General features: G+C 39.0%; 1 protein-coding gene across 8 annotated transcripts; it reads left to right on the top strand.

Annotated features, from left to right (window-relative positions):
* The first annotated feature begins 1,270 nt into the window (after window positions 1-1,270).
* LOC131304828 (serine/threonine-protein kinase BLUS1) lies at window positions 1,271-12,498 on the top strand. 8 transcript variants are annotated; one of them, XM_058332255.1, is made up of 22 exons: window positions 1,272-1,481; window positions 3,066-3,159; window positions 3,251-3,736; window positions 4,804-5,058; window positions 5,332-5,456; window positions 5,600-5,644; window positions 5,749-5,830; window positions 5,944-6,012; window positions 6,082-6,252; window positions 6,359-6,424; window positions 7,172-7,240; window positions 7,340-7,483; window positions 7,629-7,702; window positions 8,193-8,447; window positions 9,354-9,445; window positions 9,576-9,640; window positions 10,338-10,463; window positions 10,544-10,586; window positions 10,679-10,725; window positions 11,075-11,148; window positions 11,229-11,280; window positions 12,216-12,498. In XM_058332255.1, exons 3-22 carry the CDS (start codon window positions 3,569-3,571, stop codon window positions 12,261-12,263), a joined length of 2,070 nt encoding a protein of 689 aa, XP_058188238.1. In that variant the 5' UTR covers window positions 1,272-1,481; window positions 3,066-3,159; window positions 3,251-3,568; the 3' UTR covers window positions 12,264-12,498. The 8 variants fall into 8 exon arrangements, with proteins under 8 accessions (XP_058188240.1, XP_058188238.1, XP_058188239.1 ...); XM_058332252.1 differs by having other exon boundaries at window positions 1,273-1,453; window positions 9,573-9,640; XM_058332254.1 differs by having other exon boundaries at window positions 1,273-1,453; window positions 3,066-3,176; window positions 9,573-9,640.
* The last annotated feature ends 3,354 nt before the right edge of the window (window positions 12,499-15,852 follow it).

Genomic DNA, 15,852 nt, shown 5'->3' with positions numbered 1-15,852 from the left:
ACTAATATATATTTTAAGGATACTAATATGGAAGTGCGTGTATGCTATCCCGTCATCTTTGCAAGAGAGTATTGCCCCGTCACATCACACCACTATTCATAAGAGTCCTCATTGCACCTATGGTGGAACTGAAGCTAAGGTCCACAACATATAAGTGGTGTTCAGAATATGTTTAGCCCCATTGACCTGCTATAGAGACTTAAACCCGAGCCTTACCCGACCAAGTCCAAATTTTCAATCACGGAACCAACCTATCGTTGCTACTGGAGCTAGATTACCATTGTAGTTTCGGCTAGGTAAGGCCCATATCTCAAGGCCTGTTTTTGCCAGAAGTATTCATGTGTGTGGGCTTATTAGCCCGTTTAACGGTGTAAGTACCGGGCTAGCTAGTCCCCAAACCCAATCTCACATGAGATTTTGTTCCTTTGCATTTTTTATCAGTGACCATGATTTGCAGAATACTTCTTGGAAAATACTAGTCGTTATAGAATTTTTGTTTTTTATTACCTCATTTGTCCCAATTTAAATGCTCCCTACATAAAGACGTGTCATTTTAACTTTTAATTTTTTTTTTGTATTTTTCGTAATATTTTCCGGAACTTTTTTGCACTGTTTGAAAGTACTCATTAAAATCTTTTGAACGATGCAAAACAAAATTAAAAATTAATTTCGAAAGTATTTTATTTTCCGAGGACAAAGTTACACGGTCTCCTATAGCATTTAAATTAGAACGAGGGAGTACTAGTTTAGCTTTTGAGTGAGTTATTATTATTTTTTTTTTTATAAATCTTGTATTTATTTCAGGAGAGATAGAATATTGGAGACAGAAATTATTGGATAGAAAATATGAGAAAAGAAAAGGGTAGTTTGTGGTTTATTTGGACAAGTCAAAAAAGTAGGTAGCTCTTGAAGTTGAGCAATACAAGGGGCACAATTTTAAAACACGACTCCAGATAAAACTATGTTTAAAATTGTAGCAGTTGGTCATTGGACGCCTTTGTAGCAGTTGCGTTTGAAAATTGTATTCCTACACTTTTTTGGATAGAATTTAAACCTTGTTCGGCTTAAGGAAATAAGTATTTTTTTTAAATAAATTCTTATTTTATGAATTAAAGATAATATAGTATGCGAGAATGACATGTCTCGTAAAAAAGCTCGTAATTTTCGATTATATTTTCCCGTAAATATCTACGCCACTTCAGCAGCCAAACAAAAAACTGGGAAAAGGTATGTATCCTTTTTGTTTCCCCGATGAACGGCCAGGATTCGATCGCACAAACAAAACCCGTAGACGAACATAATATTTGCGATTCCTCACCTCCTCGTCTCTGGTGGTGTATATGGCGGAGTAAACGAAGATATTTCATCTTCCGACGACGCCGTATTGGTTTTCTCTCTCATCGGACCAAGTCAGTTCGAGCTTCTCTCGTACGGAACTGCAGCGAAACCCTAGGTCCGTACTCGATCAAGTACTGCATATCGTACGTATCGACAATTCAAGCGGATATATTTTTTGTATGTATAGTTATTCAAATTTACCTCTTGCTGTTGCTGTTATTGCTACGTGTAATTTAGTTGTTTAATCGAGTGTAGGGGCTTGTTACTTGGTGAATTTTGGGCGTTTTTTTGATTTGGTGCGATTGGATCAGGATCAGGATCGAACTTGAAAGGTGCGTCTTTTGTTTGCTGGATTAGCCAGAGATCTTGTGCGGTGGTGTCGACACTTACTTTTCACCTTGTTCGTATCTGCGAATCGAAAAACTGAATGCAGAAGTTGTGGAATGTTGTTAGTGATTGACCGCCCTTAGGGCACCAATTGGGGCGCACAAAGTTGCTCGAAATTTATAATTTCGCATATAAGTGTGAATGCGTGTACATAAGTGCGAAATGGGCCTTGAAGTCTTAACTTTTTTGGCATTCAGTGAGTTGTATTGTCCACAGTTCAATGTTCTAAAAGTTGCTAGGCGCTAGTCGGGCGGTCAGCCACCTTCGAGCGATTAATCGGATTAATCGGCGCATATTAATTAGTAATTGGCGAATATTAATTAGTAATCGGGGATTAATCGTTAGTCGGACCTAATCGGATAGGCCCCGCCAGTGATTAATTGGCAATTAATCGCCGATTAATTCCTTGTTTTAGAACACTACCACGGTTATTAACCGATTGTTGCAATATTAGTGTTAATCATTGGTTAAATCGTACCGATAATGTTGAAGCTAAATTTTGGGCGTTTTTTTCAATTTAGTTCGATTGGATCAGGATTGAACTTGAAAGATGCATCTTTCGTTTGCTGGTTTTGGGGCGGAGCCTGAGATCTCAGGAATTTAACTTTCGTAGCTTCGTACATGCTAATCAAGAACTGAAAGTAATATCTATGCAAAACTATTATTGATTGACCGCCCTTAGGGCACCAGTTGAGGTGCAAAAAGTGTCTTGATGTTCATGAAATTTGAAAGTAAATTTATAAACATGTATGCATAAGTGCGCAATGTGCATTGAATTCTAATTTTTTGGCCTTAAGCGAGCTGTACTGTCCACACTTATTAACTCATGGTTAGCAGAATTCAAGTGTTAAAGAGGGCAAAGTCGTAATGTTGATGGGTTTGCTTTATGCTTGGGGCAATTTCATTAGAATTGTGCTGTCAAATTCACAAAATTAAAGTAATAATTTGATCCGATTAAGAGAAAAAACATGAAAGTGAGTGGGGTCAAGTGACTCCACTTGACCATGTGGAACTCCGCCCATATGGATTGTGATGGATTTGATTGTCTTATTATTGTTCCGTGAATTTGGATTACTGAATGATCTGATAATGTAGTAGCTTTCGGGGGGATGTTCAGCCTGTTGTTGACATTTGTGATCAGTTTTCTGTGCATATCTATTTGTTGAGGTTTTTGAGATGTTGATTCGTGACTGAATCTCCATGACACTGCAAAATTCTTATTGTTCTTTAGTTTAGGTGCAATGTGTATGTTGTAGACATTGGTGGGTTCATCCATTTTTTTCTCCAAAGTCCCCTGGTTCATAACAATTTTCCTTGCTCTGTTCATTTTATTTGTGCAGGCCTATCTTCAACCACCTCTTGTTGTTTGTTGAACTTCTAGAGTAGATTTGGCAATTCGTACATTGATAAAAGAGGGTGCAGTTTTTTCAGAAGGTTTGTGGACATTGCTGGTGGGCCTATAGTTTGACTCATTTTCCCATCAAAGTAATCATTTGAAGTGCTTTTGAAAAATGTTGTTTCTCAGGGTTCATATGGCATATGTGATGCGCAGTGCTGGACCAGCTTGATGAACCCAGACTATCGAGGCAGAGTACAATTATTTTTAAGCGTCACAGCTTTTATCTGCTAGTACTGTTTGAGGGTTCTCAAGTTCTTCTAGACTTCCGAGTCAAATGGTTCCGATGTTACATTTGATTTTGTATTAAACACGAAGAGGATGTTACCCTGTTGGAAGGAGCCTTACATCAACTTGACTTTTGCTTCCTCGCTGTACTTTGTATTTATGTTTTCTGGGACAGATAGAAGAAGATAATGTATTAATGTAATGTTATAAGAAGAAACCATGGAACAGGTTTCAGAGAAAAAATATCCCCTCAATGCAGCAGATTACAAATTATATGAGGAAGTTGGAGAAGGGGTCAGTGCCACTGTTCACCGAGCTCTTTGCATTCCTCTTAATGAGATAGTTGCCATCAAGGTTCTTGATCTGGAAAAGTGTAATAATGACTTGGTATGTGGGTTGTTATTTCGATTGTTTGGTTTATTAGTGGATTTAGCCATGGTTATTTTGTACTTTTTCAGTTTTGTTTTTTGCGGCCATATTGGATACAAAATACACTTCTTCTTTTTTTGGCTGCAGAACCGACCCACTCTTTGAGATCATCTATTAATAAGGTTTCATGCATCTTTTCCTATTGTATTATTGGTGGGAGCTAGATCAGGGGCCCTTTAGATTTAGATCACGTATAGAGTATCCTTGATACTGTTTTCTTATGTTCAGAGGGTACTTATTCCATATGTTCTTACATCAGGCCTTATAGACTATCATAGGACCACCATCTCATAATTCAGTCATTGGCATCATAAAAAGGAATTTTTGAATAGAGGAACTTGAACCATTTTGCTTCATTTATCTATGTCGGTCTTCTTACAATTGATGGATTTAAATTGTTGAAAGCTAGTCAAAATGATTGCATTAGATGAATTATCCAATTCTTTCCTTTGTTGTTGGAAAAGAGCTTTGAGTGGCTGCTCTAGTTTCTTGGTACTAAAACAATTTTGTAGCATCTTTTTCTTTGCATTTTAACAGATATATAAGCTTCCCATGTGTGCGTGAAGCCGTGAAACCACACCACAAGTTACCTGAGGAAGTATTTTGTCACAGTATTTACATGGACGTGAAATAGTGTGAATGAGGAACAAGAATAGGAAATGAGCGAGTCTTTTCCCCTAATACTCTTCTTGTTTTGTTCTTTTCAAAGCTATTGCTCAGTAAATTAAACCTAATTCCTTTCCCATCCTAACTTCCTACATTATAAGAATTATGATGTTGCAAATAGTGTTCCTACATGAACAGAGGTTTCTCCAGCATTTATAAAGTTATACATGGGAGATGTCTCCCTTGCTCACTTGTAGGGATGTGGACTGAAAATTTTGTTGCATATCCTTATATTCTGACTTGGGGCACAAGTATATTTCCGTGTTGCTGTCCTTACTGCTAAAATATATTTAAGGGTTCAGTACGAAACATGGGACTACATACATTCATGTGATGGTTTTTCTTTTTTAATTGCACAGGATGGAATCCGTCGAGAGGTACAAATGATGACGTTGATTGATCATCCAAATGTATTAAGAGCGCATTGCTCCTTCACCACAGGCCATAGCCTTTGGGTTGTGATGCCATATATGGCTGGGGGTTCATGCCTTCATATAATGAAATCGGCTTATCCAGACGGTTTTGAAGAGCCCGTTATTGCTACGTTGTTACATGAGGTTCTCAAAGCTATCGTCTATCTTCATGGGCATGGGCATATCCATAGAGATGTGAAGGTACTAGTGTCCCACTGGGTTATCTTGTTTGTCGACAATAGAGCTTCTAATGCTAGAACATGCAGAAGTATCCTGAAAATACAGTTTCTGATGGAAAGCGTTTTGAGCCTGTGTTAGTTAATTGGTTTCCTTTAGGAAATACATCCATTTTCTCTTTTATGCGATGCGTATGATGTTAGCTGGTGACTGGTGGAGAAAGCCACTTTCCTGTCCTTTGCTTCATTTGGCCGTGGGTTGTTGTTGTTAGTTATGCTACTGATCTATTCTTTGCAGGCTGGCAATATATTAATGGATACTAATGGTGCTGTCAAGTTAGCAGACTTTGGGGTATCTGCATGCATGTTTGATGCCGGGGATAGGCAGAGGTCAAGAAACACATTTGTTGGAACTCCGTGCTGGTATAGTTCTCCCTCATGTCTTCAATTTTCTGCAGAGTGAGGTCATATTATCAGTTCAACCTGTTCAGAGAGAATGGGTTCTTACTTCTTACTGACTTGAGCATGTTATTTGTCATTTTTTGCCTTTGTGTTAATGTTTTCAGGATGGCTCCTGAGGTTATGCAGCAGCTGCATGGATACGACTTTAAGTGAGTTGACTGATTTTAGGAGTTATTATTATATTGAAATGTGAAGGATCATGCTAAAGTTAGTTTAGTCGACTTGTAATTTGAAGATTACTTATGTGTTACAGAGCAGATATATGGTCATTGGGAATAACAGCACTTGAACTTGCTCATGGCCATGCCCCATTTTCTAAGTATCCACCTATGAAGGTAAGTGACAGTCTCTTAGATTTATCTGTGTATCAATGCAATAAACTGCGGATCTGTTATTCTGAAGATAAATGCAATGTGATCCTTCTCCCTTTTTCTTGCTTTCATTGTAGGTTCTTTTGATGACACTACAAAACGCACCACCAGGTCTTGACTATGAGAGGGACAAGAGATTTTCAAAGGTTTGTTCTATTCAGCTAGATTTTCTCTCTGGTTCTTGAATATCGTTCTAAGATGCAGTATCTCTACAGTCTTTCAAAGAGTTGGTAGCTGCTTGCTTGGTGAAGGATCCAAAGAAACGTCCCTCGTCAGATAAGCTTTTGAAGCACCATTTTTTCAAACAGTCACGGTCAAATGATTATTTGGCTCGTACTATTTTGGATGGTATTTCCCCCTTGGGCGATCGTTTTAGGATGCTGAAGGTCTCTTGCTCCGCCAAGCCCTTTGTTTTCTCATTCTGAATTCTGTCAGAGAAAATGCACGTGTCTGTCTGACTTGTATGGAAATTTTTGAATTTTTCTTTTTCAGGCAAAAGAAGCCGATTTACTTGTACAGAACAAGGCTTTATATGGGGATAAGGAGCAGTTATCACAGGTGAACAATATGCAACTTACATATTTTGAATGCATCACTCTTGCTTGTGTTTTTATGTTTGACAGTAGGCTGGTACACGTATACCAACTGGGCTTGGTATACTAGGGGCATACACAACAATGTCCTGGTTAGGACTTGATCCCGACACCTCCCCCTTGGGGTGGCAGGGTTGTTGCTAAATCTGACTATTGGCGGGATATTCTGTGATATGCCAAAATTTGTCCCTCCTTTTATCATGTAGATATAAACGGAGGGTCCTGCAGTTCTTCATGAGGCAGTTGGATCAATATAGGGGCTAGGTGCTGATATATATGCCTTCATTGGTTGTATTATCCTTGGCCCGGTGGGAAAGCGCTCTATATATATCCCTTAGTTTGTTGAATTTCATGCACTGTTGTACAACAAAGGGACCCATTAGCAACACACAATAACAATGACTTTTGAAATGAAATGTTAGTTGCTAGCGAATAATATTCAGCAGATTGAGTAGATAGATGAAAGGCGGGGTTGGGGATTATCAATGAGCCCAGCCATGGACACTGGTGAGCTTTTGAGATTGTCAAATGGTGTGAAACCTTCTACTACCGTCATTGCTTGTATTATGCTTTTGCTATTAAATGACAGTGGGTGCTATTTCGTTTCAATGCATGATACTTTCATAAGTGCAAACAAATTCCTACCTAGTTAATCGGACATACATAAGCACTGAATATTATTCAGGTTTACTGAGTTTCGGTTTCCTTGCAGCAAGAGTATATCCGAGGAATCAGTGCCTGGAATTTTAATCTGGATGATTTGAAGAATCAGGCTGCCGTTGTATGTGGTCATTTCAATTACACTTCTAGCGATATGGTTTAGCTGCTGAGAAACATTACATTTAGTTTTGGTTGCCCTCCTGCGCTATGTCCATTGCAGATTCAGGATTATGATGGTTCTTCAAATGATGGAGACACAAAAGTTGGGGGGAATCGAAGGGACAGACGTGATGACATTGGTTGTCTGACAGAGAGGCTATCCCCAGAGAAGGCTAATCAGTTAGATGCTTCACCTCAACTTGATGTATCATTCTACCTTCTGTGAACTGATGTCTCTATAGTTTTTTCCTCCTTTGGCATTGTTTCTCTTTTTTTCCTTGCTATATATGTGTTCCTTTGGAAATTAGCCATTGGTTTCTGATGCCTAATATCCACTTTTGTTGTACCAGGATGGGACTAATAACATTCATAATTTGGAGGGTTCACTTGCTGTGTTTCCTATTCAACCTCTTCAGGCACTCAAGTATGATGATGTGTTCTTTTTACCCTCAGATTCCTTAGCTGATAACAATCCTGCTTTGGAAATCTTTATTGGGCTTAGAAAATGTGAAATTGTGAAATGCTATTCCATTTTGCGTCGTTTGCTGCTGTCATCCATCTTTTCTAATACTATGTTCTAGAAATCCAATAAACGCCCCTTCAAACGCAAATACACTAATGTGGGCGATCTCTGTAGTTGTGTATGTATGTATATCAAGTTTCGCTTACAACACATACCTCTGTACATAATACGGTGCATATTTTTTACTTATGTATGCCATTAAAACCATGATGTTTACAAGTTCTGGGCCTAGGGATTCTTCTAGGTATAGAATCTACTTAACACTACCAAATCAGGGTTGGGTATTCACATAATCTCATACTCCTTTTATTGTTAATATGGTTCGAGTGTCATGTAATAGTCTTTGGTAAATCTACACTGTTAGTTTCTGTAACCATGTATGTCATTGCAGAAGTTGTTTTGATGTCTGCAAGGATGATGTGGGTACTGGTAGCCCAAGTTGGAAAAATTTTACTAGATTGAATTCTGAACAGCAGAGTCAAATACAGTCATCACAAAACGATGATGACCAAGAAGCTGGGAGAGATGTTGTGAGACTGAGACAGAGTAGCTCTTTGCCTCATTTTGTAGTTTCTGTTCAAAAAGTTTCTTTGAGCAGTCCCCTGCAGCAGGAAAGTCCTAAAAAAGTTGGCGGTGATGGGGACAGGTACTTATGCTTCTCCTGTGTAGATTTGTTATCGTTTTTTCAAATTCCTAAAGTGGTAACTTTAGTGTTCATTGCATTTTGTATTTTCTAACCTTAAGTTTTATATGTATCTTAAATGGTGGTAGGGTCAGGGAAATTATAGGGTGAATATCTGTGCTTTGGGGAGTGCTATTCACCAATTATTACTGTAACTTATGGCTGATGGTGAACTACTAATAAATCATCCACACCCTGTTTTCATCCTTTGTATAGCACTATTTTTAGGTAGTGCTAGTCATCGCCTATTACCTGTGTTTTTACTGTTGTCATCCGAAACTTATGACTCAGTAGTTAGTACCTGTTCATACTTATGAGATTCAAGACTTTAGAGTTCAGAGATACTTCTTTGCACGGATCACATCAACTACTGCACATAAATGAAAGATGAGGGTTCGCAAATAACTAGACGTATTGATACAAGCTGGTCAGTGTTCAAGTATTTTGCTTATACGGGATGTTGACCGTGATTGGTTGAGTGTTTATGGTCTGGGTATGATTACCATAGTCTGGATGATGCTCTTGTGTAGTTGTGTGGACTATTGAGGCTGCGCATTTTCCAACTGCAGATCCTTTATTGAAGTTTATCTGGCTAGTGTTTTTTGATCCGGAATGTTTCTATCTGTTCTATTTTTCTCTAACATCTATGCATTCGAGGAATCGCGTTGGTTTGGGATTTAGTTTTGACTCGTGAGATATGCTCTCTATCTGGTGCATATGTGTCGTGCAATCATTTCTTTTCCATCATGACATCATCTTTTGTAGTTGTCTCCACTGCTTTCTCTACTGCCATGTGTGAAGAAAACGGAAAAAGAAAAGAATTCTAGATATGAAACATATTGACATGGTTGTCTTTGAACTATTGTGAAGGGAATTGGTACAAGTGAGACATCAATCGGATCGGAACTATAGTGGTCCATTACCAAATCGTCAAAAGAAAGACATCAATAACCTTACATCTGGTAATCACTTGGTTATTGCTTTCTTTGACGTATTGAACTCATCTTAATGGAGTCTGATGATTGTGTATTGTTTGTGACGTCTAACAAATCTGTTTGTTTGACTATTGTGGCATCTGTGCGAAAGCAGAGGACACATCAGGAGCAGTGGTCCATAAGGGGCGATTTAAAGTCACTTCAGCTGAGCTGAGTCCTAAGGTATATTATGTTTATATGTTCTCGTAAAAGTCAAAAAGCAGGTCAGCTCTATCCATGGGAGTATATATGTCCTGCAGTAGCTATTCCTTGGATAAACTTGTTGTTCATGTTACTTGTGGATGTGAAATTTCTCTCCTCTAAGGTCATTCTTGAAGGCTTGGAATAGATAATGTTCAACTCATTTAAGTGATTTATGTTGGAAGATAGTTTGCAGACACTTGAATAGTTGGAACACCTGCAGTTGTGACTTTTAGTCTTTTGCTAGTAGTGCTCCCTGAATATGACTGTTGGACTATTTTCTGTGGCATTTATGTGATGTCATAGATGCCAAGATGTTTTTCCTCGTATTTTCTGTCGAAGATGAAAGTAATAAGCCGAGGAAAATAATCAAAAGATCGGAACAAAGGTTTTTTCTGGACACACAGCAAAGTATTGACCGCTTCGCAGATATTGCAAAGCAGAAAACATTTGCTTCCATTGTTGCATCCTATAGCACGGTGGTTTCATGGAAAAAGCCTTCTGGTGTTAGGTCTTTTAATCTTACCACCTAAATGCTCCGTGTTTTCTGCATTTTATCCCCGTTTTACTCTGTTTAAACTTTCGGTTGATGTATATCTTCGGTGTTGAGTATGGCTCTTAGCAACTTATCTTTTAGGCAATGGTTTTGTAACCATTGCCTTTCTTTTCTCACCTTCAGGCCCCTACAAACTGCTTCTTCAATCCAGTTTCTGGAGGTTTAACTACTCCAATTACACCTGCTCTTTCAGCTGGTTCAGTTCTTCCATCATTGCAATGCATTTTACAGCACAACAATATGCAAAGAGTATGCATCTAACAATCTTGAGTGTTATTTGTTCTTCGCATTGTTTGTTTGTAAATAGTTTTATCGATGAATTTTTACAGGAAGACCTACTTAGATTGATCAAACACGTGGAGCAAACCTCTGGTATGCATCCCCTTCTATCATATGTTACTGGCGGTTGTATCTTTTATGAGTACTGTTGTTACTACTGATTTAATATTACACCTCTAACACAGGCAGTTCCATGGAGTTCTCTGACGTGGGGTCTAATGACATTTCTCTGGTACGGGGTGCTTGTCTTCTAAAGAATTCATTCTAAAATTGCAGTTTCGCAATATACCTGTGAGGAAACAGTATTGTTCTAGTTTTTTATGATTTTCAATTAAATTATCTGTCCCAAATCTACAACCTTTTACGATAATTAGTTTCAAGTAAATTTTGGTGTTCTAGTACTTGCCATCGACTTTTTAGAAGAAAATGATCAAGAATTTCAACTTTTGGATTTCTGAGCTAAATTTGTCTGTGGCTTGGTCTTTTCCTTTCCTTTTTCGAAGAATCAGTTGATGCGCTTGTTTAGACAAACAGCTTCCAGATGTTTGCTTATGAAACCATGAAATTGTGACAACATGCAGGCACCTCCTGCTTCTACTAGGGAGTCTACTAGGGAGGGAGAGCTGCAGTCTCAGGTGATTCAACTCCAACAAAGGTATGATACGACATAATCTCTGTCTGTCTCTCTCTCTCTCTCTCTCTCTCTCGTTGATGCAACCTTGTTTCAAATCTCAGCATTGGGAGTCTTGTTGAAGAATTGCAGAGGCAAAAGCTGAAAAATGTTCAGGTGACTTTCTTTTAGTATCTGTTTTTGAAATAAAGGCTATTTTGCTGCTGTTAGAAATCCTTGGGGTCCTCTCTGGGATATTCTATGTTGTTCAGCGGTTTACCCCTGAATTTACTTTTCATGTGTATTACTGGTTAATGGTTTTCCTGTACAAGGGCCAGAACTAAGTTACGTGCAATGCAGATCGTACCAGAACGAGGAACGGGAATGTGATATGCCACATGTCTAAATTGTGGAATGCCAGGGGTAGGCTTCTATAAATATCAAAATCAAAACTTCCCCTTCCAAGTTCCAAGGGATAGAAATCTAATAAAATTAAGTATAAGTTACCGAATTATTTGTGCAAAATATATTTCCAGGATCATAATGACCGTATTTTTTCATTTTCTCTCATCAAAATACCATTCTCTTTGGATTTTTACAGTAATAAGTTAAAATTTTTGGATCACTTTGGATTGCTATATTTATCGTTTGGAACGGTAGTGTACCATGTTCCAGAAAGTTTGTATTGGTACGCAATTCGCTAGGATAGTAGCGTTCCCCGGTAACATAGGTCCAGAAGGAGCTTGTTTCCTCATTAATGCTACTATGCCCATTTTTTTTTTACAATGTTTTGTTTACCATCTGATCTACCAATAATGAAACTCAGTACGATTGAGTGCCCTTTTGTCTTTATACTTTTGCCACTAGCTCACTAGAAAGAAGGGGAACGCACTCTTTTAACCCAACCAAGGGCGCGCATTCACATGATCTGTAGTCTGTACAGTATTTCACACATGAAATTCACTTGTCCTATGCCAAATCAAGGTGGTAAACAGAAGAATGTGGTTCAGTTCTGCGTCAAATTGACATTTTTGTGCTGTGTTTGGTCACTTTTTGAGTTTTGATATTTTGTAGCTATCGGATATTAGTGTCTTACTTTTGCTGGTTTGCAGTTGGAAAAGAAATTGAATGCTTTTATTAAGAAAGAGGAAAAGATATGAGAATGATGGTGAAAATGATCAAGGCGCTTGTCCACTGATTTGCCTCCAAGGCAGCCAGAGTTCATGAACATCTGCAAGGTACTTCCCAATATATAGGCAGATTGTATTATTTGTGTACCATATGTACGACAGTAAATCAGGTCCAAATTTTGAGTAGCTGTTCGTCGAGCGTCAGAATGTTGTATGTGTTGTAATTTGTTGATTGGGTACTGTAATTATATTACACATTTCCATATTGTACACTCTCCCTGCCCCCCGTAGATGAGTATCGTAGTTCCATAATACTTTTGACCTGTTGAAACTGTCATGATAAACCCAGTTAATTGGCAAAAATCAATGGTTTGGATTAAGAGTCTTAAGGAAATCTGAACCATTAGTCGCGCCAGCGGGAATTGGACTGTCCCGTCCGGTCCAATTCCAATTCACAAGTCGGTGTTCAATGAAAGAACTTGAGATATGCATACTGTTTAAGGATCATGCAAATCTGGGTCTTCAATGGCACCAGGTTAGCTAAGGCGATTCTCAATGACAGCATGAACGCCTTTCTGTGTCTCAATCAACCTAACTTTTTGCGTAGATGTACCACGGGCCATACAAGATGAACAATTCATATTACCGTAAAAAATGAACGATGGAGCTTGCAATGGGGGGCGGAAACCACATGATAAAGAATTTAAACTCCTCTTATATCGACTTCACTTCGGATGGCTGCCAACCTTTGGTTTGAACGAAAATACTCCTCTGCCCGCCCTAGAAGTAATGACATGGAACAACTCCATTGTAAAGTTCAAGCACTTGGTCAGTCTCGTACATTAGCGGAGTCCGAGGTCATCGTTGTCCGACCATGACCACGAGGTCGGAGATGAAGGTCCGCCACGGGCTTTTGCTATTGATCCAAGTATTTGTTTCACCCAGATCGTTAGACTGACCCCGAAGTCATCGTTGACTTCCTTTTCACCTTGATCGTTTGACCGAGTCCGAAGTCATCGTTGACTTTCTTCGACTTCTTTAAATGATTTTGTCTTCATCTCCATTATGATTATTGGTTCCTTTTATTTCTTACAGTACCAAATTTAATCCTTTTTGGTGAGATTCTAATATTTCTACCTGCCTTGGACCATCCCCATGTCATTGCTGGTCAAGGACCATCGGAATGGAGATCATGCGCCAAATAAAATTCAGAAATGATATTGGTACCGACGGGTACCGTAGGGAAAATGCACCGACGGCCGCGCACCTACCCACATCGGATGCCGTTGATTCCCGCGAAGACTCACTCTTTTCTTTTTTCTTTTTTTTAAATTTTTGGACGGCTCGGATCGGCCGTCCTGTGGCCTGAGAGGGCCCGACGCGGCTGTCGGTGCATTTTCCCTACACTATTGGTCGGTACCAATAGCAGTATTCAATAAAATCTATGCCACACCCGATCTTTGTTCCAATTGGTGGGGGTGGCTTGATTGTCGGCATTGCTGATTACGTGGAAAGTAGATTTCCGGAGGTAGGAGGGAACATCCAAGTTTGTGGACTCCCATCCTATGTGAGCCTTTCTGGATACACAATTTCAAAAGTGATGTGACGTACCATTCGTTGAGGCCAAACTCACCCAAATGTAGTAATAGAAAAGCGCAAATGTGTGGCTTTTTGAACGCAATTTCGTGTTTAAATTGGACCATATATACAGTGAGAATCATATACTAGCACTGATCACTTCCAATCGGAAATTGAGAAAAGGACTCAGATGGAAATGCTAAGATGGTGAAACTATTGCAGGAAATATATACGCAGGAAAAAGCTCAGGGAAGGGGGATTTTGGAACCGGTCGATGCCCTGGCCCTTGCTGGAGCGCAAGAATATTGCAAGTATTATGGGCTTAACGGGCTGTTTGGCTGGTGGATATAGAGGGGGATAAGATATGCGGCCTGATTACTTCTCCCCCTTCTCCTCTTCTCCGGTCTTTGGCAGAGAAAAACCCTACCTGGATTTCGCCCCTGATTTGCCAAGATCGGATTTCTAATCCACCCCGCGGGTGGATTTGTAACGACAGGGGGTACCCGTCGTTGGATATGCGGATGGGTTAAATTACTTTGTTGGCCTTGCTTTTTCCTTTCTCAGGGGTTGTGGTCCATTCTCTCATCCCACAACGAGACTGAGAAGAAGAGAGAGAAGTGAGAAAAGAGAGGAGGAGGTCGCCGATTTGCATCCTAGTGACTCCACCGCCGTACATCGACGGTTTCAGCTCTCTACCTCGTCTTCCCCCTTTGTACTCAGGTATTGTTGGCTTCTCCATTGTTGTACGGATTGGGTTATGTCGATTTCTTCTTCCTATTTTGCGATATGGTTAAGCCCTAATTTGCGAAATGGTGGCTCTGATTTTGACGATTTGAAAAAGGTATTTGAACTGGTAAATTACTAAATTCTAGTGGTCACCTGTATACACTAAAATTTCGACATGAAAATCAGGAACAAGCACTCGATTTGCATCTAGCAAATTAATTATAAAGAAAACGAAAAGGTGATTGATCTGCTTCTTTGTATGACGGCCACGCATATGACGATCCAATGAAATACTAATTTTCAATGTATAGAAAATGGTGAGCTGATCTAATAAAGACTTGGTGGTAATATGCATGGCTCAAACCTTGATTCTGGTAAAATTATAGAACTGTGCGCATTTCCAGAGTATGAGACGGAATACATGATTTGGTTTCTCAAACCTAAATGGTTGCGGTGACGAAGACTTTTAGTCCAGGTATAATTTTGGATACCAAAAAGAATCACGTGATCCTTTTATACTCTATTTAAGTCACGTGATTCTTTTGGTATTCAAAGTCCAAAAATAATTTCGATCCGATTTATGTGTGTTATATCTATTTTAATATATAAAGGGAGAGCACCACTTTGGTGTCTCCCTTTTTTGTCATGCTTTTTCATTTCCAAAAATACCCATCAAACGTGTGAAAAAAATGTTCAAAAAATCATGGGCAAATATGTAAATTGACATAGCAGTTACCAAACCGAATTATCCTCTCTCTCTCCCCTCCGGATCTCCTCCTCTCCTCTCTCTCCGTGCAATAACTGATCGGACAAAGTAGTGCACACTACCCCATGTATAAATGCAGTTACTGAACTCTCAACAGTTATATATCCTCCCTCATACTGTAAACTGTAAAGCAAAACCCAAAAAACTATGGCTGCCTTGGTCATCCATCCACACTGTAATGTAATCATCTCCGACTATCTACCACTTCCACAAAAGCAAATAAAGCACAGGTTGCACCAATTACTTTATGTCCTTTACCAAATATTTTCTACTTCATTCCTTTTTATTTTCTATTTCCTACTCCACACTAAATTAAGACCCACTTGCAAGATTCACTTTTTTTTTTTGTCAAGCGGAAAATCATACATTAACTTAGATGATCAAAGTCTACAAGCCAGATAACCGGCATTCACAAGTCCACTTGCAAGATTCACTTTTACCCACCGAATTTCACTGTCTTTTTTCTCCATGTTGAGTTTTTTTTTTAAAGTATCATGCATCAAGTTTTGAAGTTTAAGAGTTAAGTGAGAAAGAGAACTTATGAAGCAG

Source organism: Rhododendron vialii, chromosome 10a (assembly GCF_030253575.1).
Source record: "Rhododendron vialii isolate Sample 1 chromosome 10a, ASM3025357v1".
NCBI lineage: Eukaryota > Viridiplantae > Streptophyta > Magnoliopsida > Ericales > Ericaceae > Rhododendron > Rhododendron vialii.
The sequence above is the reverse complement of the archived record's forward strand: the minus strand, read 5'-3'. Positions and strand labels throughout refer to the sequence as shown.